Here is a 22,268-nt window from a genome sequence, read left to right as displayed (position 1 = left end):
TAAATCTGTCACGCTGGTGGAAAGCACATACTCTGATAAAGACACAGTCAGAATTCCTCTGTAGATTTTGAAATACTGCAAATTATTCGTAATTAATATCCAACGTCTTTAAAGTGCTGTTCTTTCCCTTCTACCCTTCCTAACCCTATTTTGCCACTCTATTTTCATGATGTTCTTATTACAGGATGTATTTTTAAAATGCTGTTAAATGGTCACTGAGTTTTGTTACTAAGATCTTTTCTGTGATTATCCACAGAAGAACAAGGTGAAGATACAGAAGGGTCTGCTAAAAGTACATCAGTGGCGGCTGCTGATGATAAAGACACAAGTGAGAGAGACAATAGTGAAGGCAAAAAATCTTGTAAAGACTCTGGTAAGATGCTAGAATTTTGTCTTCCCCCTTTTTTTAACTTATGAAATGCTCTTTCATTTTAAACTGTCTGGACATTCCCACTACTATTCATTGCATGTGCATTTTGCATGTGATTTCTATCAGTAGCCTCCCATTGACCTATTTTTAATCATAACCATCTGACAGGATAGATGCGGATAAGTTGAAGAATATTACAGGACGACCAGTGAGATTATTTTTTAATCAAATCAGTTTGTGTGCTTGTAATTTTTTAAGCGCCTTTCATTAATCTTAGCTGTACTTGTGATTCCTCTGATGGCATATTAATTTTTCATAAGCATAGGATTAGGTACCACTTGAATTTTTTTCTTCAATCAGTTTTTGCCCCCCTTTTAACCCAAAGAATGTGGGCTTTTTTGTTATTATTATTTTTTACTCTTGCTCTCTGATCAGTTACTCCCAAGAATCTGGCCTCTTCCTGGGCATTTATTTGAGGCATTTTGAAAAAAATACACAAAATCCAGTGAAAAAGTTTACAGATGATTCAGCCTAAGAAAGAGGAAATATCATTGAAAACGGATTATGGGTTGGGTAATTTTGATCTCCTGGAATAGACAAAGCCCAGTAATGAAAGCTACTGTCTTTGAAAACAAAACCCCTATGTCATGACATTTACTTGTGCACAAACAAACCCAGGGCCAGCATCTGGTGTAGATACCCAAGGCTTTTTCTGTGTTTGATTTGGCAAATATGTGACTTCATCCATGCTTTTTATGTATGAGATGGAAATCTATGGTCACAATGAATATTACATTGGCTACTTTTGCTGCACGCTATACCTAGTTACATTATGTTGGATTCACTGAAGCAGAAGAAGTGCTGAAACAGGTTGAAGCCTATTAGTTTCAGGTAGTCATATATCTTTTCCTTGTATGCCAATGACAGCAGCATACAAAGGAGGTTGTATTCTCTGTAAAGACATATAGTTGTAGAGAAAATATCATTTTACGTTTGAGTTTCTTTACACCCAAATTGTCCTGTACTGTAATCTTCTCTTTACATATTAAACATTTTTGGATTTATTTCCCCCAAAAAAATAAAATATCGTAGATGGCCCTTCCTATGCCGAATCAATTCAGAAGACAGACTCAAAGATTAAAGCTTCCTTTAAGTTTGCTTGTTGACGTGCTAAGGTCAGTAGCCATCACAGTGTAGATCTTCACCTCCTCTTCAGTCGCTTTATTTTTTGAGATCAAGAGACTGAAGAAAGGCCGATGATGACAAGGATGATGTTGAGCAAGAAACTGTGTTGTGGTTTAAAATATATATTCCCCTTGGCTGGCTCTCCAACTTGGTAAAAAGTGTCTGCAAAGCAGTAAAGCCATGCTCACAGGCTGCCATAGGTTCTCCTGTGCAGTTTCACTGGGGGCTGTCCCACACACTCTCATGGAGATGGGTGACAGGCACCTGCAGCCTGCATTTCTTACCAAACAGTCTGCCCAGGAGACATTGTGAAGTGCTTCAAGGAGTTTGTCAGCCATCTCTTTTTCTTAGGTATGTCCATTTATAGCTGTTCAAGAAAGAATACGGTATTAAAGTTCCAGCAAAACAAAAAAAAAAAAAAAAAGAAGAAAGAAAGAAAGATGGAATCTAGAAAAAAATACTGAAGGGGAATTCTCAAAATTCCATCAGGATTAGCCGCTCATAAGGGCCAACTTTAATTAGGACAAACCTATATCCAGATGCCTACTGGGTCCACTACAAAAAACCGAGCATAATTGTTCTACATTCCCGTGCCAGCAATTACACAAATAACTTTGCCGTAAGATTCATGTGAAAACAAGGGCTGAAATACATGATTGCCTTTGTGCTTTGCAGAAAACAGTTTGTACTGTAAAATCCTAAATCTCTTAAAAACTTTTATTTTCCTAATCTAAATTAATTCTGCATATGTAACATTCAGACCATCATCTTCATTTTCACACAGCTGACAAGTATTTCTAATGACTGCATAACTGCTTATGTATAATTGAATGTTAATTTGGGCTTTCTCGTGAATTGAGTGTTGCAAGTCTTGCCAAAGAAATCTCAGGAAAACCAATAAATTAATCACAATACTAACAAGTTAGACAGGAAAGTGGTGTGACCCCTCTTTAGCATAGAATCTATTAGACAAGAAAGGATTAACATGTATTTAGTAACAGTATGTTTGTGTAAGCTGTTGTGCTGTATTGCTTACCTTATCTCAAGGAGTAGAGCTTTCAAAATGAGACTTGGCAATATGCAAGTTATATTTGTTGAATATTCATTCAGAATAGAAAAGCCTACTAATGCCTCATTTATATTGTCATTTAAATCTAGTGCCACTTTAGATTAATTATAATCCAAATTACAGCTCTATGCAGTGCAAGAATTAATATGGAATTTATCCAGATTAATACATTTGCATTGAAAATGTAATATGTCTCTGCCATGGCTAAGGGGAGCACTTTTTAATAAGGTAGTAAACATGAGGAAGGATGGAAATTAACCTTCATTATTGCAATGAAAATTATCCTTTCATTCTACTCTAATTAGAAAGAATACTCTACCAGTAATTATAATTTTAGAATTATTTTGAGGCTGAATAACATCATCTGATGTGTCAGAAGTCTTAAATTATGCAATCTTTATCAGATACATAGATTCATAAATAAGAAAATAGTATTTCAATTACAGCTTTTCCACTATATTTTTTCTCATTAGTATGCGTATTTTATTAACTTTCTCCTTCTTGTTAGTCACGCAAACATTTTTATTTTTATTTTGGGGTGTCAGAAATGTTACAAAGGTGTTGGCATCTGAACTGCAGTGAATTATGTAATTTTTATATTAGCAATCTTACACAAGTTAAATAACTCTCTAACTGACAGGCAATCATTGACTAGTCTGTTTCGTGACACTTATTTGTAATTAAACTTAGTTTTTGAACTAAATGTATTGAAATTACATTATTTATCTGAAATAGTGCGGGGCATTATATATTACAAAATGAATTACAGTGTGTTAATTGTGAATTAATGTGTTTCACAATTAGGAAAAAAACCTCAAAAATAATGTGTCTCAAGAATAAAGAGTGCGTATTTATAACATGAACAACAACTGTATTTAATGCTTCCCTAGAGCTGCCTGGTAAGAATAGCATGCCAGTGGAACATCCAGCTATGAAAACAGTGCCACACGGCATGCTCAGGACCGAAATATTCTCTCACTTTTCTCCCTCCTCTTTCAATACCCTTCCTATAAGACTGTAACTTTGTTCAGCCTCCCTACAGGAAGCTCCTTAAAACACAAAAAGCAGAAAGTTGATATAGCAAGACAAGGACCACTTGCTTGCATATGGAGCCGGTCTCCTTCGGTTTCAGCACTTACACTCTGACTTGGGGTGTTCTGTCCTCACCACATGCAGGGGGTGAGGGGTGTCCTCATGCCAGAGGGAAGAATCAACTCCCTCTACGCCCCTCCCCCTCCCTTTTTTTTTTGGCAAAGCTCACCATAAATCACGGGCTCGATTACTTTACTATAGGCCAGATGTAACTTCAGTTGTTTAAGAAGTAACAGCACTTGAGGTTGAATGAATCCAGAGCAACAACAACAACAAAAACAACAAAGCCTCTGTAAATTTCAACAGTTTATATACATATCATAGTAAACACAGTAAAAAGCTGTGCTTTGTTATGCATTTATTGACCCCAGCACAGTGTTTTATAACTCTATGGGTTTTATTATATTAACCGCAAAAGAAAATGTAACCAAAAAAACCCCCCTTGTTTTTATAGAAACAAGAACTATGTGTTTCATGATTATTATAGACCCTTTGAAGTAATTAAGTTATTCCATTCTGTGGTGGAAGATGATGTGTGATATTAACCTTGTGTGTGCCCAAGCACACATGGAGTGAGTGCATTCCAAGCTAAATTTCACTAGCAGTTAAATACCACTGACGAAACACAGTCAAATGTATTTTCACAAGTGGATGTTGGAGCAGAATTTGGATCTTAATTTCTGTAACAACCTGTTGAGAACAATCTTGCATGACAATGGGAAGAGAAGGCAGAATTATTTTATTTTGTCTTATAAATTCAGTTTCCTGGATAGCAGTGTCCATTTACACCAGCTGAGATTCTGGTCCATTTGTCTTTAGAAAGGGACATTTTAAAAGTGACATATGATAAAGGTAAGAAACAGTAGTCAACCGTTAGACGTTTTTGACAGTTGGAAATGAAAAGAGGTTAATAATTTGAACCTGTCCTTCTAGAACCTGGGAAGCAACCTTTCCCCATTAATATAGTATGTCACTTTTTACGTCCCCTAATTCTCACAGTTAAGACATTTAAATAATAATTGTGCATTTCCAAGTAAATACAAATAGGCCAGGAGTACTGTCTTATCATAAACCAAAATCAGTAATAAAATGGTGTCCTATGTGATTGCATCATGTAGATTTCACCTTTAAGCATCACCAGTCTAAACTGGCTAAGCAGTCTAAACGAGGCCTTCAGGATCAGTTCCTAAATGTGTAAAAATTCAGAGGGGCTCCAGAAAGTGGCTTGTTCAGATATTAAACCAATGTTGACAAATTAGTCATTCAAAGTAAGGATATATGGCAGGAATGCACTTTAATTTGAGCAAGAATTTGAGCAAAAATTGCTTGTCTAAATTACACCAAAAGAAATAATTATCAACTTAGGAATGAAAAGCAATCTGTGGAGAAATCACTATTAATGTATAAGTCATAAAATATGTTTATGTGTTCCCGTTTTTTTTTTTAAATGCTCTTCAGAAAATCCCCTGCATGATTCAATTTTTAATTGTTTATTACTGCACCATGAGGATTTTGTATTTACCTTGAAAGTTGTTTTGGTTTACTTCTCTTTAATATTGCTCATTTATTATCAAATATTGCACAAAGTGTATATGAAAATAATAAGGTTTTATCTACAGAAAAATACAAGTATTTTCTTTGTTCTTGTTTATTTTGTTGCCAAAACATCCATGACCTTATTTTAAAATTAATCCTAGGTTATGGTGCAATGAGGTGCAATTTGTTCATTTATATGAACCTTATGTGGATTGAAAAAAATCAAGATAAATCTTCATGCACAGCATACAATCAGATTACCCCTGGACTATATATTTACGTTGGGTCTGATAGCAATCAATGGTTTAGCTTCATTGCATTTCAAGATGTATTTGCACCCAGTGTCCAGTGATAGTGTCCTCACCCTGGAAATAATTTAGTTGCAAATTGACTGGAAGATGGTGAAAATTGAAAGTTAAAATTAGAAATACTCATAATAAACAGCAGAAAAAAGGTCAGATGATGCCGCACTATGATGAGATTGGAATGGTTGGTAAATGAGGTTTTGTGTTTGTCGTGAGATGTATGTGACATGCCTACCCAATGCTCTTGTAATATCCAGCCTAGCAGAAGAGATTATCTGGCAAATTGACGCTGGAAAGAATTTTCTGATGGACTGGGAAATTAGAATTGTACTCTTTTCTTTGATGTGTGCAAGACTGGGACGCATTACACAGCTAGTTCAGGCATAATATTAAATATAGTATTTAATACTTAATAGTAGAACTATCTATAGAAAACAATTATATTCTGGTTTTGATCACAAATGCCAGACTATAAAAATTCACAGTGTAAACATCTAAGGCAATCCCAAATGACTGATCTTTGTATATAATTAATATTAAGTTAGCTCTGAAATCCTATTCTCCACAGTATTTCTTTTAAAGCTTCACTATATTTAGCTTCAGAATTGTGACTGGGTAGGAGTTATCAAAACAGCACAATAAGCATATTGCTCAGACAGTTTAGAGAGGGCAATTAAACAGCAGCAAATTAATTATTTTGGAAAACAGGATTTTTAAGCAAAAGCTGATTTGTTTTAATGTAGTACACAAATTCATACTCAGCTGCTAAAGAAAGCACATTATTGATTAATCTTTAAAGGCAACCTAAGGTTATCTAAACAGTAGAAAAGAGCCCATTTTGAAATGTATTTATAGAGTGTCTATCAAGGATAAAAGTGTCTTTTCACCTTTGTGCTTAACTGGAGTTGTTTTGCTTAATTGTATTTTTTCTCTGAACTTTAAAAAAAAAAAAAAGACCCTCAAAGACAATATAGAAGTTTGTCTCTTTGTAAACCAGGATATTTTAAAGTTTAAAAATTGTTCTTTAAAATTATGTTTTCGGAACAGGAATAGTCACACCAGAGAAGGAACCAAAAGTGAACACTGTGGTAGGGGCACAACAGCTGCTTCTGGCAAAAGAAGAGGATGGCACAGCTAAAAAATCAAAGCCCCCAGAGGACAATAAATTTTGTCATGACCAGGTAAAAGAAAATGTAACGATTTAATTGCATTCTAGAACTCTTTCAAATAACTCAAGAATGAAACAGAGATGATATGCTGTTAAAATAGCAATATCAGCAAGTTATAAAAAGCACACTGACTAATAGCCTGCATCTTAATTTGATTTTTTTTTTTCCAGTTCTATCAATGTCCCTATTGTAACTACAATAGTAGGGACCCAAACCGTATCCAGATGCATGTCCTGTCACAGCATTCAATGCAACCTGTCATCTGCTGTCCCCTCTGCCAGGACGTCCTCAGCAACAAAATGCATCTCCAGCTTCATTTGACCCATTTGCACAGTGTGTCTCCTGACTGTGTGGAGAAGCTGCTCATGACAGTAAGTGTTTCAGATACCGATGTACATGCTATGGAAACACACACTGGGCGATGTTTTTGTGATACAGTGTTCAGGTAGCCAGAGGAGGGGAGTGGGCCGTGACTCTGTTGCCAGCTTATCCAGTGACTTGTGTCCCTTGGGAAAATAAGTGAAGGTAGATTTCAAAGATGCTGAAAACCTGCAGTTTCCTCACTGATGCTAACCTTGGAAATATCAAGCCTACCCATGTCTCTAAGTGCACACCTGTAAATCTGGTCTAATAATATCCAGGTCTCAAAGGTATTGTGACTCCTGTTGGTAAAATAACAAGAGTTCCTTGTAAAATGTAGTCTCTAAACACAGGAGAATTCCAGTGTATAGTTGAGCTATACTTACATTATATCACATGAAATTCACTGTAAAATATCAATAGTGGTGCTAATTAGGGAACACAATTATGTTATTGTACAGAATGTCTTGTTTCTTACTTTTGCCTCTGCAGAAAAGACCCTTTAGGGTTTTTTTTTTTTGTGAATAAAATGTATAAAACAGAAAGACAAGTCCAAGAATAGGTAGCAATGTATTTAGGCCAGTTCTTGAGGATACAGAATACCTGTACCTACCCTGGCTCAGGCAGGCACTTCAACTGGCTCCTCCACTATTGGGATAAATGCAATAACCAGCAAACTTGATTTGGAGGATGAATTCCATTCCAGCGTCACCAGGAAAATCCTGATTTTCACTGCACAAACCATGTCAAAATAATAAATTTCTGTGAAAAATAATGACACAGCACTGTTCAAAATTGTCAGTAAAGACACAATGAGGTCTATAAAGTATTTGTTATTACATCATAGATTTAGTTAGAAAAGAGACCCCCTAAGACACCCTGGTTCTGCTTGTCTTGCCTTTTTAGAAGGAAATACTCTTGGAAAACTCAAGGATCCACCTCCTTATTTCTGTATTCATGGACTTATTCATTGTGGTTGTAGGCTTACCACCTCATTCCCCAAAAAAGTGGCAAAAAAGATAAAAAAGAATTGACAGAAGGTCTAAGGTCCCTTGTGCCCAGCGCTGATAAGCAAACACAGAACTGGGGACCCACAAAAGGGGTTTAGGGTTTTCTTCTTTCACTTTCCTTGGCTTTTCAATAACTGTAGCTCTGCAGACCAGTTAATTTTGGCCCACCACAAGGAAAATGCCACATAAATGTAATGTTCCCAGACCCTTATAGGAAGCTGGAAAAATGTTGGAATACATATTGAGGATTATTAGTTTTCTTCTCAAGTTTTCCATGTTTCCCCTTATGCTGACAATGGGGAAATTTTGAAATCCCTCTCCTTTCCTCTTCCTCTTCTCTCCTAACGCTACGGAGTTGTCTCACTGTTTGAGAGGGCAAAAAAAAGTGGTTTGACAGAAAAAGAGATTGCAAAACATAATCTACATCATCTAAATTGTCCTAGTTGCTAACACTAATATGCTCTGTCCATATCTCAACTTTCTGATGACAAAATAAATACGATTTATAGTAATTTTTTTTCTTATCTGGGACATTTCCAGTCACCTACCTAAAGTTCTTCCCTCCCAAATGAAATAAAAGTCACTAGTCCTCTGAGAAGATGCTATTAATATCATGTTTAAAGTACAAATATACTAAATCCAGGGCTTTTTAAAATATGTCTAGAATATTCTTTTCCAATAGACAATTGGTATACATACACACACACATATATATGCATCCTAATAAAGGTTTTAAATATTTTGTTAAACTGTTAATAAGAAACAAAGGGTCTTTCTACTCATACCTAGTAATGTATGTTATTATAGTAATTTGCTACTTAAAAATATGTCCTGTGGATATTCTTATTACCTCTATAAGAAATAAGGAAGTTTCATCCTTATGTTAGAGATGAGGAGCTGCAGCCCAGTCTGAACTGAGTTACCCAAGGACATTTAGGCTGAATCTGGCAGTGCAGGATTTTGAAGCCAGTCCTACTGACTCTTAGTCTGAATCCCTAGAGAATCCCTTATTTCAGATATATTTTAAGGAACTAAGCAAAAGGAAACATGAAGTGTCAAATATTATTGGCAACTTAACTAAAGTGAGTACTATCAGACACTTATGGTAGTACATCCTTCAAAGATTTTTGTCTATAATTTGAAAGCATAACACAACAGGTAAGGAAGTCTGAAGAAGATAATTAAAGACAAGAAAGAGGAAAGAAATTGTTATTTCTGTATGGAAATAAACTTACAATTTTCTTTCAAAGATCATGGAAGATCCAACATTTGTTCACAAAACAATGCAAATGAAGCAAGGAGGGAATGCCCTTAGTCAAGAACTGACTTGTTACCATATCTCAACATGATCCCTGTCTTTGGAGGATGTCCAAGGGGAGCTGAATAGCCAGAAAAACCTTCTTTGTGGTGACATTGCGTGAAATATTGATAGTATGTAGTTCTATAGCATCACCTTACTGTAGATTCTTTTGAGTTGTTTCTCCACCAAGGGACATTCAATGTTTTGGATTTATTGTCTGTCAGAAACCATTATCAAGGACTGAATCAAGATCTGGGTTTAGTACTGGTAGTCTTTGATCCAGATATGTTGGATCTTTTGAACAGTTTCACACTGTTGTATAGTAATAAATAGTGTGACTTTTCCAGTAATAATATAATGCTCTTGGTTTTCAAAGGTTCCTGTACCAGATGTCATGATGCCCAATAGCATGCTATTGCCAGCAGCTACTTCAGAGAAATCTGAACGTGACACACCTGCAACCATTACAGCTGAGGGATCTGGGAAATATCCAGGTATGCAAGAAAAAGCCCAGACATGTAAAAACTAGGTATGGTCAATTTAGAAATTTAGAAACCATTTGTTTATTTCTCAGTGAAGTGAATCCTTTTTTGGCTTGCATATAGTCACAGAGATATAAAAGAGCACCCATGCAGAGCTACTAGGATGTGTGTATATGCCACACGCATGTTGCTTGTGGTAGTGGCCTAGCCACTCTGAAGGTAAGGCTCTCCTTGTTTAAGCAAGAAATAAGACCCAGTCCTAAGAGACAGCAGCACATTTACCATGATCAATGGGGAATGTTAGACAAATGATCCTGCCTGCCTTTCCAATAGCATGTTTCTTAATCTGGACACTTAACTGTATTCTTTGCTGGGAAGATGCTTTGCTACCCCTCACAACACGATCCTTCTTTCCTCAGACCACTTTCTTCCTCCTTTCTAATCACCTGCCCTACCTATTGACCTCATTTCTAATCACTCACCTTTCCTACTGTTTTGTTTCTTTTTCTTGTTTGGTGTTACCATTGTACTAATAGACTTCTACTTTATGACAAAAAGAAGCTCTGTTCCACTCCTGGGCCAGCTACCATTGTTACTCTGACCATCATGTTTGAACTCTCTTACTTTTTTTTTTAACCTCCTGTTGATCCTGTCTGCTTCATTGTCTGGGGCAAGGATGAGTAGCTATACCACATATACATATATATACATATATGTCAACACGTGGCATACAAGGTACCTCTCTTGAATTCTGATGAAAAAAACATGTTAACACCATGTGTAATTAAAAACATCAATACCCTCGTACTTGTATAAAAGATAGTTAACTTTCTTTATCTAGGTGAAAGTCCTGTGGATGAGAAAAGTACCCCTGGGATTGATGAATCAAAAACTGGAATGGAAATTAAGACCGAGGAACAGAAGCCACCTAAGGAATCCACTGAAACACCTGATTGGAATAAGAGCAGCAGTAAAGATATAAAGACCACTGACTCAATGACGGATCAGCTAAATGAACAGCAGAAGAAACAACAGCTCTCTGTTTCTGACCGCCATGTCTATAAGTACCGTTGTAACCATTGTAGCTTGGCTTTTAAGACTATGCAGAAGCTTCAGATACATTCCCAGTACCACGCTATTCGGGCAGCTACCATGTGTAGCCTTTGCCAACGTAGCTTCCGTACATTCCAGGCTTTAAAAAAACACTTGGAAGCAGGCCACCCTGAACTCAATGAAGCTGAACTTCAGCAGTTGTGTGCATCTTTACCTGTCAATGGTGAACTCTGGGCAGACAGTGAAAGTATGGCACAAGATGATCATGCACTAGAACAGGAAATAGAAAGAGATTATGAGATGGACCAGGAAGGTAAAGCAAGCCCAGTAGGAAGTGATAGTAGTTCTATTCCAGATGATATGGGCTCAGAACCAAAGCGGACCTTACCTTTTAGAAAAGGGCCAAATTTTACTATGGAAAAATTTCTAGATCCATCTCGCCCATACAAGTGCACAGTGTGCAAAGAGTCTTTCACCCAAAAGAACATTCTCTTGGTCCACTACAACTCAGTGTCCCATCTACATAAACTCAAAAAGGTTTTGCAGGAAGCATCAAGTCCTGTCCCTCAAGAAACCAACAGCAGCACTGACAACAAACCCTACAAATGCAGCATTTGTAATGTTGCGTATAGCCAAAGTTCAACATTGGAAATCCATATGAGATCTGTGCTTCATCAGACAAAGGCAAGGGCTGCAAAATTAGAACCTAGTGGTAATATAAGTAGCGGAAATAGTGTAGCAGGGAATGTTAATAGCCCCAGCCAAGGAATGCTAGAATCTATGAGTTTACCAGCAGTTAACAGCAAAGAAACACATTTAGATGCCAAAGAATTAAATAAAAAGCAAGCTTCTGAATTAATTTCTGCTCAGCCTACACATCACCCACCCCAGTCACCAGCACAACTTCAAATGCAACTACAGCATGAGCTGCAACAGCAAGCTGCATTCTTTCAACCCCAGTTTCTAAACCCAGCTTTTTTGCCTCACTTTCCAATGACACCAGAAGCATTGCTGCAATTCCAACAGCCTCAGTTTCTTTTCCCATTCTATATACCTGGGACAGAATTTAGCTTAAGCCCAGATCTGGGTTTGCCTGGTTCTGCCACATTCGGTATGCCTGGAATGGCTGGTATGACAGGATCACTGCTAGAAGATTTGAAGCAGCAAATACAAACTCAGCACCACGTTGGTCAAACCCAGCTACAGATACTGCAGCAACAAGCACAACAGTATCAATCCACCCAACCCCAACTTCAGTCCCAAAAACAGCAGCAGCAAAGTAGCAAGCTGATGAAAACAGAGCAAAATACTTTAGTAAGTACAGACTGCCAGCTTATAAAGGATATGCCATCATATAAGGAATCGGAAGAAATTTCTGAGAAACAAGAGAAGCCAAAGCAAGAGTTTACTAATGAGAATGAAGGACTAAAAGAAAACAAAGATATGAAGAAGCCAAAATCCTCAGAACCAGCTATCCCACCACCCAGAATAGCTTCTGGAGCAAGAGGGAATGCAGCCAAGGCTTTATTGGAGAACTTTGGGTTTGAGTTAGTTATCCAATACAATGAGAACAGACAAAAAGTGCAGAAAAAAAGCAAGACTGGTGAAGGTGAAAACACAGACAAACTGGAATGTGGAACCTGCAGTAAACTGTTTTCCAACATTCTTATTCTGAAGAGTCATCAAGAACATGTGCATGGACAATTTTTCCCATATGGAGCATTAGAAAAATTTGCCCGACAGTACAGGGAGGCGTATGACAAGCTTTATCCAATTTCTCCATCTTCTCCAGAAACACCACCGCCTCCACCACCGCCTCCTCCACCGCCACCACCTCCTCCTCCTCCAACTCCTTCTCAGCCTTCTTCAGCTGCATCTGGAAAAATTCAAAACACAACTCCTACTCCTTTGCAAGCTCCACCACCCACACCACCACCGCCGCCTCCTCCACCACCACCACCTCCTCCTCCACCACCACCACCATCAGCTCCACCTCAAGTCCAGCTTCCCGTTTCACTAGATCTCCCACTTTTCCCTCCAATTATGATGCAGCCAGTGCAACATCCTGCATTGCCTCCTCAGCTTGCCCTCCAGTTGCCACCAATGGATACGTTATCTGCAGATCTTACCCAGCTTTGTCAGCAGCAGCTAGGATTGGATCCCAATTTCCTGCGGCACTCTCAGTTTAAGCGCCCACGTACGAGAATCACAGATGACCAGTTAAAAATCTTGCGGGCTTATTTTGATATTAACAATTCTCCAAGCGAAGAACAGATCCAAGAAATGGCTGAGAAATCTGGTCTTTCGCAGAAAGTTATCAAGCACTGGTTTCGTAACACACTGTTTAAAGAAAGACAGAGAAATAAAGATTCTCCATATAACTTCAGCAACCCTCCCATAACAGTATTGGAAGATATCAGAATAGATCCCCAACCTTCAGCTGTAGAACCTTACAAGTCCGATGCATCTTTCAGCAAGAGATCATCTAGGACTCGGTTTACAGACTACCAGCTTCGTGTTCTCCAAGACTTCTTTGACACAAATGCTTATCCAAAGGATGATGAAATTGAACAGCTTTCAACTGTACTTAACCTACCTACTCGAGTTATTGTCGTATGGTTCCAAAATGCACGACAAAAAGCTCGCAAAAGTTACGAAAATCAAGCTGAAACTAAAGACAATGAGAAAAGGGAACTGACAAATGAACGTTACATTCGGACTAGTAACATGCAGTATCAGTGCAAAAAGTGCAGTGTGGTTTTTCCCAGGATCTTTGATCTGATTACACACCAGAAAAAACAGTGTTATAAAGACGAAGATGATGATGCTCAAGATGAAAGTCAAACTGAAGACTCTATGGATGCCTCTGATCAAACAGTGTATAAGAATTGCACAGTTTCTGGCCAAAATGAGTCCTCAAAAAGCCTGGCAGTCACAGCAGCAAGCTCTGGCTCTGGTTCTAGTACTCCTTTGATTCCATCACCCAAACCAGAACCTGAGAAGGCTTCTCCTAAACCAGAGTCCACAGAAAAACCAAAACAAAATGAAACCAACTCTAAGCAAACTGACACAACTTCCCAAAGCACCAAACCAGTACAATCTACTCCAGTAACCTCTTCTGACCCTCAGCCCTCAGCTTCTCAACCACAGCAACAAAAACAATCACAGATAGTGGGGAGACCTCCCTCTGCATCACAAACCACACCTGTTCCTTCCAGTCCTTTACCAATTTCAATGACTTCTCTACAGAACAGTCTACCTCCTCAGTTGTTACAGTACCAATGTGATCAGTGTACAGTTGCCTTTCCAACTCTAGAACTTTGGCAAGAACACCAGCACATGCATTTCCTAGCAGCCCAAAACCAATTTCTTCACTCACAGTTTTTAGAAAGACCAATGGATATGCCCTATATGATATTTGACCCAAATAATCCTTTGATGACTGGACAGTTACTTAATAGTTCTCTTGCTCAGATGCCACCACAATCTGGCTCATCACATACAGCACACCCTGCTACAGTTTCTGGTTCCCTGAAACGAAAACTAGATGACAAAGAAGACAATAACTGTAGTGAGAAAGAGGGAGGAAACAGTGGAGAAGATCAACACCGTGATAAGCGTTTAAGAACTACAATTACTCCAGAGCAGCTGGAAATACTCTATGAAAAATACCTGCTAGATTCCAACCCCACCAGAAAGATGCTAGATCACATTGCACGTGAAGTGGGACTAAAGAAGAGGGTTGTACAAGTCTGGTTTCAGAACACAAGAGCCAGAGAAAGAAAGGGACAATTCCGTGCAGTTGGTCCAGCACAGTCCCATAAAAGATGTCCTTTTTGTCGAGCTCTGTTTAAAGCAAAATCAGCTTTAGAAAGTCACATTCGCTCTCGACATTGGAATGAAGGGAAACAGGCTGGTTATAGTTTGCCTCCAAGTCCTTTGATATCAACTGAAGATGGAGGAGAAAGTCCACAAAAGTACATATTTTTTGATTACCCATCGCTGTCATTAGCAAAAACTGAACTATCAAGTGAAAATGAATTAGCATCCACTGTATCAACCCCTGTCAGCAAAACTGCAGAAATGTCACCTAAGAACCTCTTAAGTCCTTCTTCTTTTAAAGCAGAGTCTAGTGAGGATATAGAAAATCTAAATGCTCCTCCTGCTGACTCTGCATATGATCAAAACAAGACTGACTTTGATGAGACTTCATCAATTAATACAGCAATTAGTGATGCCACAACAGGGGATGAGGGGAACAATGAAATGGAAAGCACGACTGGCAGTTCAGGGGATGCAAAACCTGCATCACCTCCCAAAGAACCAAAACCACTTGTGAACGACACGCTATCAAAAGCTGCAACTACACCCACAAATGAGAATAATGACGATAAATTTCTCTTTTCCCTAACAAGCCCCTCGATACATTTCAGTGAAAAAGACGGTGACCATGACCAAAGTTACTACATTACTGATGACCCTGATGATAATGCTGACCGCAGCGAAACTTCAAGCATAGCTGATCCAAGTTCACCTAACCCATTTGGAGCTAGCAATCCCTTTAAATCCAAAAACAGTGATCGGCCAGGTCACAAACGTTTCCGAACACAAATGAGTAACCTTCAGCTTAAGGTTCTCAAGGCTTGCTTTAGTGACTACCGGACTCCAACAATGCAGGAATGTGAAATGCTAGGGAATGAGATTGGCCTGCCCAAACGTGTGGTCCAGGTCTGGTTTCAGAATGCCCGGGCTAAAGAAAAGAAATTCAAAATTAACATAGGGAAGCCATTCATGATAAATCAGACTGGACCTGATGGGACAAAGCCAGAATGTTCTCTGTGTGGTGTGAAATATTCTGCGCGTTTGTCCATAAGAGATCATATCTTTTCCAAACAACATATCACAAAAGTGAGAGAAACTGTGGGAAGTCAGCTAGATCGGGAGAAAGATTATTTAGCTCCTACAACGGTTAGACAGCTGATGGCACAGCAAGAATTGGATCGCATAAAGAAGGCTACTGATGTGCTAGGATTAACAGTACAGCAGCCAGGCATGATGGACAGCAGTTCTCTTCATGGTATCAGTTTGCCAGCAGCTTATCCAGGACTCCCTGGCCTTCCTCCTGTTCTTCTGCCTGGAATGAATGGTCCATCCTCTTTGCCTGGATTTCCACAAAGTTCAAACAGTAAGTCTATAAGGGGGTGATTTTGTAATTTTATTAATTTGATCATTTTGCATAGTCACCACCCCCTTCCAAAACACAGCACATTATGCATTCATATCGTGCTACTGAGAGTGGTGGGAGTAACTAAAAAGTACTGCTATGAGATGTAGTCAGTGCAATTCTCGATTGTCCCTGTAGATTGGATATCTCTGATTATGGTAAATAATAAATAATTACTTGAAATCTAATTCAGCAACATCTTTTTAGTACATATTAGGCTTCTGGTACAAAACCAACATAGCATTAGCATAGTTATGGGTTTTAGTTGTTTTGAATGATGCTCCTTTAGGCAAAACCTGGGTTAGAATTTTGTATGCAAATATTATATATGCAAATATTTAAAGGACATCTGATGAAGCCAAAATAATAATCCCAAGGTTATCATTTCATGAGGCATTTGGTCCACCCCTTAGAGGGGTGAATATTTAAAATAAATATTTAAAATAAAATGCTGCCCCAGACCCTCTTTTATATTTCTGAATCATTGCCTGTGAAGATAAGAAGGGTTTTGTTGAACGTGATTTGTAATGTCAGTTCTATTGTGATCCAAATTCCAGGAACTGCTGAATATCTCCTACCCCTAGATTGTAAAGTCATCACAGACATGTACCACCTCCTTTGGGCTTGCACTTTTAACTGTACTGCTTTACTGTTTTGACTATGTTTTTTGCTCACATTGGAAAGTGCTTCTTGCAATAACTTTCACTGAAGTTAGAGAATCAAGTTTTCTGCAAAATGATTTGTTTAGTCATCGAAGAATGAAACTACCTTACTTTCTTGTATTAGACTCCAGTTTTGCAGTCAGGGTTTGTTGTGAGTGCACCCTTGCAGATTGAAGCTCTCCCATTCATCTTCTAACTTTGCACATTCATATCAAATACGTGCACAGCAGAGTTAGGGAGCTGGTTAAGTCCCCTCTCCTCATTTTATCCAGTAATTCCACTTGCTGTTGATCTCTAAACTTTGATTTAGAACGCAACTATCTTTGGCAAGTAAGGTAGGGCCTTAATCACCAATGTTGTTAGACAGAGTAAGACTGTAACAATGTCTCCTCTGCTACCCATCTCTGCTTTGATTGATGATGATCATGTTATTGTTTCCCTAAGTGGTGGTCAAAGCATCTTGTTTTTCTCTTCATTGGATCAGAATGGCTTTCCTTCCACAATGGAGTCTCTGGCTGAGTGCCCTCTGGCTTTTGTCAAACAGTTATTGGCACAGAGAGTGCATATAAAGGAAATATAAAGGTGCTGTATTTTCTTCTTAATGGCATAGAGTGTCCAGGTCCAAAAATGGCTGTTCATTGTTCATTAAAATTATAGATATGGTTTTTCCATATAACTTCACTAAATGGCTTTGGTTAGGTTGACCTTTAGGTAAAAATGGGCTCTGGAAAACTCAGGCTTTTTCTATACTATTAAATTAAGTTTGCTTGGAAAGATATGATTGCATTATTTTGCTCTCAAAACCAGGAAGTCCCTATGCAAATTGAGTTGTGGGAATGGTCATGGACTTATGATAACCTCTCACCCATGCTCAGGAATTGTTTAGGAGAATGTTAGTTAGCCCAGGCTAAAAAAGTGCCAGTGACCATTACGTACTGTTTAAATTTAAAGACAGTTTAGTATCAGTTTTTGGGAAACGTTCCCTGGTACTGTTTAACTTGCTAGTATCTATGTATCCTCAGAGTCAATTTACTGTTCATAACACAAAAGGTATTGTTACAGGCCAAGTGGTCCATAAGAAGTCAATTTTCAGATTTTCTGATTCCCACCAAATATCTTCTTTGAGATAAATTTAAATCATTAATACCATAACATACACAGTGAACTGCCAATTGAAATGGATTTTTACCCCCTTTCATCTTGCATCTTCTTAAGGTTAATTAGTCCGTTGTGGGCAAAGCCCACTGTGTAAACTATCTAGTAGAATCTTGTTATTTACTTTTTCTTCTGCCATATGCTAAATAGTCCCTGCATCCATCTTTTGTTGCTTGGCAAATACTTGCATACATAAATCTCCATTCCCTAATGATACATAATGGAGCAGTCATAGTGAATTAAAAAAATAGATTATTTTCATCATTCATCATAGAAAAACAGTAATAAAGTCACATGTTCTCCAGTATGTACTCAATATTAGTATTTTCTGCACCTAATTAACCCATTTCTAGTCTACTCTATTTTGGCTGATAATTCGCATTCATATTTGATGCTAAGAATTGTTTAAGAAGTGTCTTTTTGGAAGCATTGCTTCCAAGCAAGCTTTTCTTTAGCTACAGTTCTTCTAGCAGCACATATATTCTCATTCAGCAGGACAATTGTTCTGCAACATTCTTTGCATGAAGGATTTTCTGAAGCTCACTCCCTGATGACTCAAAATCCTATACTTCAAGTCTACCTCTTGTGAATTCCACTGCAAGTATGTCATTTCTTTTCTTTTGACCCATTCCCAAAAATGCACTTTGGAAGTCTCACTGGGATCCCTTATATTCAAATATTTACCTGTGTTACTGATGCTTACAGGGTTGGTAACTGTATTTCCTGTAGCAAAGCCCATCCATTCTGTCCTACATGTTTTTTTAAAGGACAATATCAACATCAGCAGGATCCCCACTTTTAAAGAATGTTTGCTGTTTGCTAAGGCAGCAAACTAATGAAACTATAATAGTAAACATCACGTTTAAAATTCGCTTTTGTATTTCTCTTTACTCATGCTGGACAGATAAATTATCCTGATTAGTTTCAGGGTTTAATATAAGTTTATGAGGACTTTCACTTTCGTGTTCTTGCATCCAGTATTGTTTATGGGTTTCCAAAGTGGTACAAACCGCAGCTAACTGTTGTAAAATACTATTTTTAAATGTAGTATTTGCTTTCATAAAAGGTTTGAAATGGAATACTTGACAATAATAGTAAAACACAAGAGATGGAAATATTTAAAGTTCATTTTATCTTCTTTATGTAGTGCTCAAACTGGACTTTCATTTGCAAAGATTATTAGATTTGTCAAAATAAGATAGCTTCATTTATGAATGAAGGGATCCATTATCTTTAAATTCAGTTATTTTGTTCTAAAACAATATCTAAAACAATGATATGTTGAAGAATTCTCTCTCCTGTGGGATATGTTTCTCTAGATAATGTAATCATACCATCTTGTGGGCATCAAATGCTGAGCAAGGTCTCAAAATCACTGCTATGTTTGTTCAGCGGAATTATAATTAATACAGAACTTTAATTGCAGCTCATCTTTGTTCTTCAAGCCGCCTCTTATTTTTTATGTGACTGTAGATAGAAGAGTTCACCTGCTGTTTTCAGCTGTTCTTAACATTCACATCCTTTATTCTTCTTAACTTTGTGTTTTTGCCTATGATCCCTTGCAGAAAACTAGTGCTTCATCTTGCTTCTAGCTATTAATACTGGTTCTATGAACCTTTTAATGTCATCATCATTACCATAGGTTCTTTGCACATCACTTAAACCTGGGATGCCTTGAAGATTCTTTTTCCAGGAGTACACACATCACTGGGTAATATGTACTTAGTGGTTTTTTAAATCTTAGCAAGAGAGAAATTTGATTCAGCAGCAATTACTTCCCTTATTATTAGGTCACTAAATTCTGTTCTCTGTTTGCTTTTGGCCCATTGGTAGTAGTATTGTTTCTGTATTTTTAGCCCTCTGAGTCTTCCAAAAGAAATAGAAGTCTCTCCTTTTCAGTAGCCATTTAAAAAAGTTTGCAGGATTAGAATATTTCTTCTTGATTAGTGAATTTTCTATTCTACACCTCCCACATTTGGAAATGGAGCATTAATTTCATGAAGTTTTCTTCATTTTGTTTTGGAAACCCCCAGTTCCATATTGAACTTACAATAAAACAGGTGAGTTTCATTATTCTATTGCAGTCTGCCTGGATATTTAACCAAATTCTGTGCTTTCAACTAAATTCCAAAAAATATCTAGAAAATAGAATAGATCTGGGCATCATCGGTGCAAGTGGACTTAAGACAACATGATGTGTAAGGGTTGAAGAGGTTAAGAATAGAAAGAAATCAGGAAAATTCCTAAGTATCTGACAAGCTCAAATAACCATGACAAAGCTGGGGCAGCAGTTCACGCTAATTGCATCATTCATGCATTTTCCATCTACAATATTTATCATTTAATGTATTTTCAGCGGACTCCACACACAATTTCCTGTTACTTCCTGTTGAAAGCGTAGGGGCAAGTAATAGCATCTTTGATGTTATTGTGCAGTAACTGTGGCAATTACCCACTTTTTAATTATAACTGTTGTGACTTGTTTCGCTGTACTATCTAATCCGTGCTCACAATGCATTTTAACTCCTTAGTGTTCCCCTACCATTAAATAGGAGTAATGACACGGTGACAAACATTAAATGGCCTCTTTGTTAAATCTGGTAATTATTCCCTTTGAATCCTAATTGCTTTATTCCTAAGTAATGCTAAGCACCTGGATATTGATGATTTAAACGTCATTCTTGTTCACTCCATTAGCGCTTCCTAGTAGCTAATACCCGTCTAACCTCCATTACAGAGCCAGCATTTATTGTTCTCTTACCCACACACTAGTAGGCTGTTCCCGATGTTGCTTCACTTTTATGGTTCTGTGTGCACGACAAACTTTGAGTGTTTTTTTCTCTAGCAAACCTAGTTGCCTGAAAGAAATGAAAATAGGTGTAATGTGCAGTCTCTCACAGCCTTTTCTACCCTGTGCCATCATTTAATTTTCTAACTATACATCTCACAGAAGTTGCTTTTTAATAGACTGTTATGAACCACTGCACTGTATCTGGTACTTGAAACCGTGAAAAGATTCCTTCCATTAAGTTATAAGGCATGCTTCTTGTGTATATGCACCCTCCAGACAGAACTAGTCCATCCTTAGGTTGCTTTCTCTAATGAGGTGGAGGACGTCATGCCTCATGCTTCAAGTAAACCGAGAACAGCAGCGTTCCTGTGTCAAAGTACTTCAGTGCTATTACACTTATTTCCCAGCAACTACTGCATTTACCTGATTGTCATGGTAAAGAAAAGCTCTGTTCAAACTCTCAGAAATGAAAATGTAAGCTGTGTGGTGTCCCAGTAATGAATAGCATTGACCTGATTGCTTCTTCTGTTAGTTTTTTGAACGGTCATTTCCTGTTGATATTTACTTATCTAAACATCTTTCTTTCTTTATCATTACTGCATTTTCCCTCAGCAATTTGGATAAAGATCCCTTTTTATTTGAGAGCTAATTACTTGTAGTGAGCACCATAATTACCAGGTTTCTTAGGTGAAGGATGTGTGGGTTATATCATCCCAGAGGCATGATAAAAATTAGTTAAAATGAACAACAAAGTAGAGATCTCTCAAAGTATCAATTAGAGGGAAGCACTCTCACTGTGCTTAATGCTTCTTTTCTAATAATCTACTGAGCCTATGGCCGATGGAAGAAAATGAACAAAAAAAGGAGAGTGCTATTTCTGCAGGTATGAATCTGTTCCTGCTGATGGAGCTGGGCTGAATTCCATTGCCTTTTGTGGGACCTTTTTATAGGCAGAGATTCATGTATGACACCCATGTTAGTTGAATCGGGATTATAAAATGAATAAAAGCTGTTGGTTTTGCTGTACATTGTGTATTATGAATGAAAGGCTGAAAGGCCCACAGAAGTTTACTTCACCATTTTAAAATGTGGTTTATTCACACCATAGGTAATTTTTGAAGCATGTGTGAAATGCTGAATGTTACAAGACGTATTTTGCCTCGTGCATTGACGACAGTTATATTTTTGTTGTTTTCAGCTTTAACATCTCCTGGTGCAGGCATGCTTGGGTTTCCTACTTCAGCTACTTCGTCTCCTGCCCTGTCTCTCAGCAGTGCCCCCTCCAAACCTTTGCTGCAGACTCCACCACCACCACCTCCACCACCACCACCACCACCACCTCCACCACCTCCTCCTCCTCCTCCTCCTCCTCCCTCCTCCTCTTTGTCAGGACAGCAGACAGAGCAACAGAGCAAAGAATCTGAGAAAAAAAATACTATTAATAAGCCAAACAAGGTCAAAAAAATCAAAGAGGAGGAATTAGAGGCCAACAAACCTGAAAAACA

The 22,268-nt window shown here is 37.9% G+C and overlaps 1 protein-coding gene across 2 annotated transcripts in view; it reads left to right on the top strand.

Moving 5' to 3' along the window:
- ZFHX4 (zinc finger homeobox 4) overlaps positions 1 to 22,268 on the top strand; it is a gene marked incomplete at both ends in the record, with an annotated part of 126,103 nt that overhangs the window by 102,628 nt on the left and 1,207 nt on the right. The window contains 6 exons of one of the 2 annotated variants that reach the window (XM_084280363.1): positions 257 to 373; positions 6,605 to 6,738; positions 6,897 to 7,097; positions 9,773 to 9,890; positions 10,720 to 16,116; positions 21,962 to 22,268. The exon at positions 21,962 to 22,268 is cut by the window's right edge and continues 1,207 nt beyond it. In XM_084280363.1, coding sequence (XP_084136489.1) covers positions 257 to 373; positions 6,605 to 6,738; positions 6,897 to 7,097; positions 9,773 to 9,890; positions 10,720 to 16,116; positions 21,962 to 22,268 — 6,274 coding nt within the window. Of the gene's footprint in view, positions 1 to 256; positions 374 to 6,604; positions 6,751 to 6,896; positions 7,098 to 9,772; positions 9,891 to 10,719; positions 16,117 to 21,961 lie in introns of both variants that reach the window. The other variant, XM_084280362.1, reaches the window with a different exon arrangement.

Source organism: Gallinula chloropus (genome assembly GCF_964237585.1).
Source record: "Gallinula chloropus genome assembly, chromosome: 2".
NCBI lineage: Eukaryota > Metazoa > Chordata > Aves > Gruiformes > Rallidae > Gallinula > Gallinula chloropus.
Note: the sequence above shows the minus strand (reverse complement) of the source record. Positions and strands in the feature narration are given on the sequence as shown.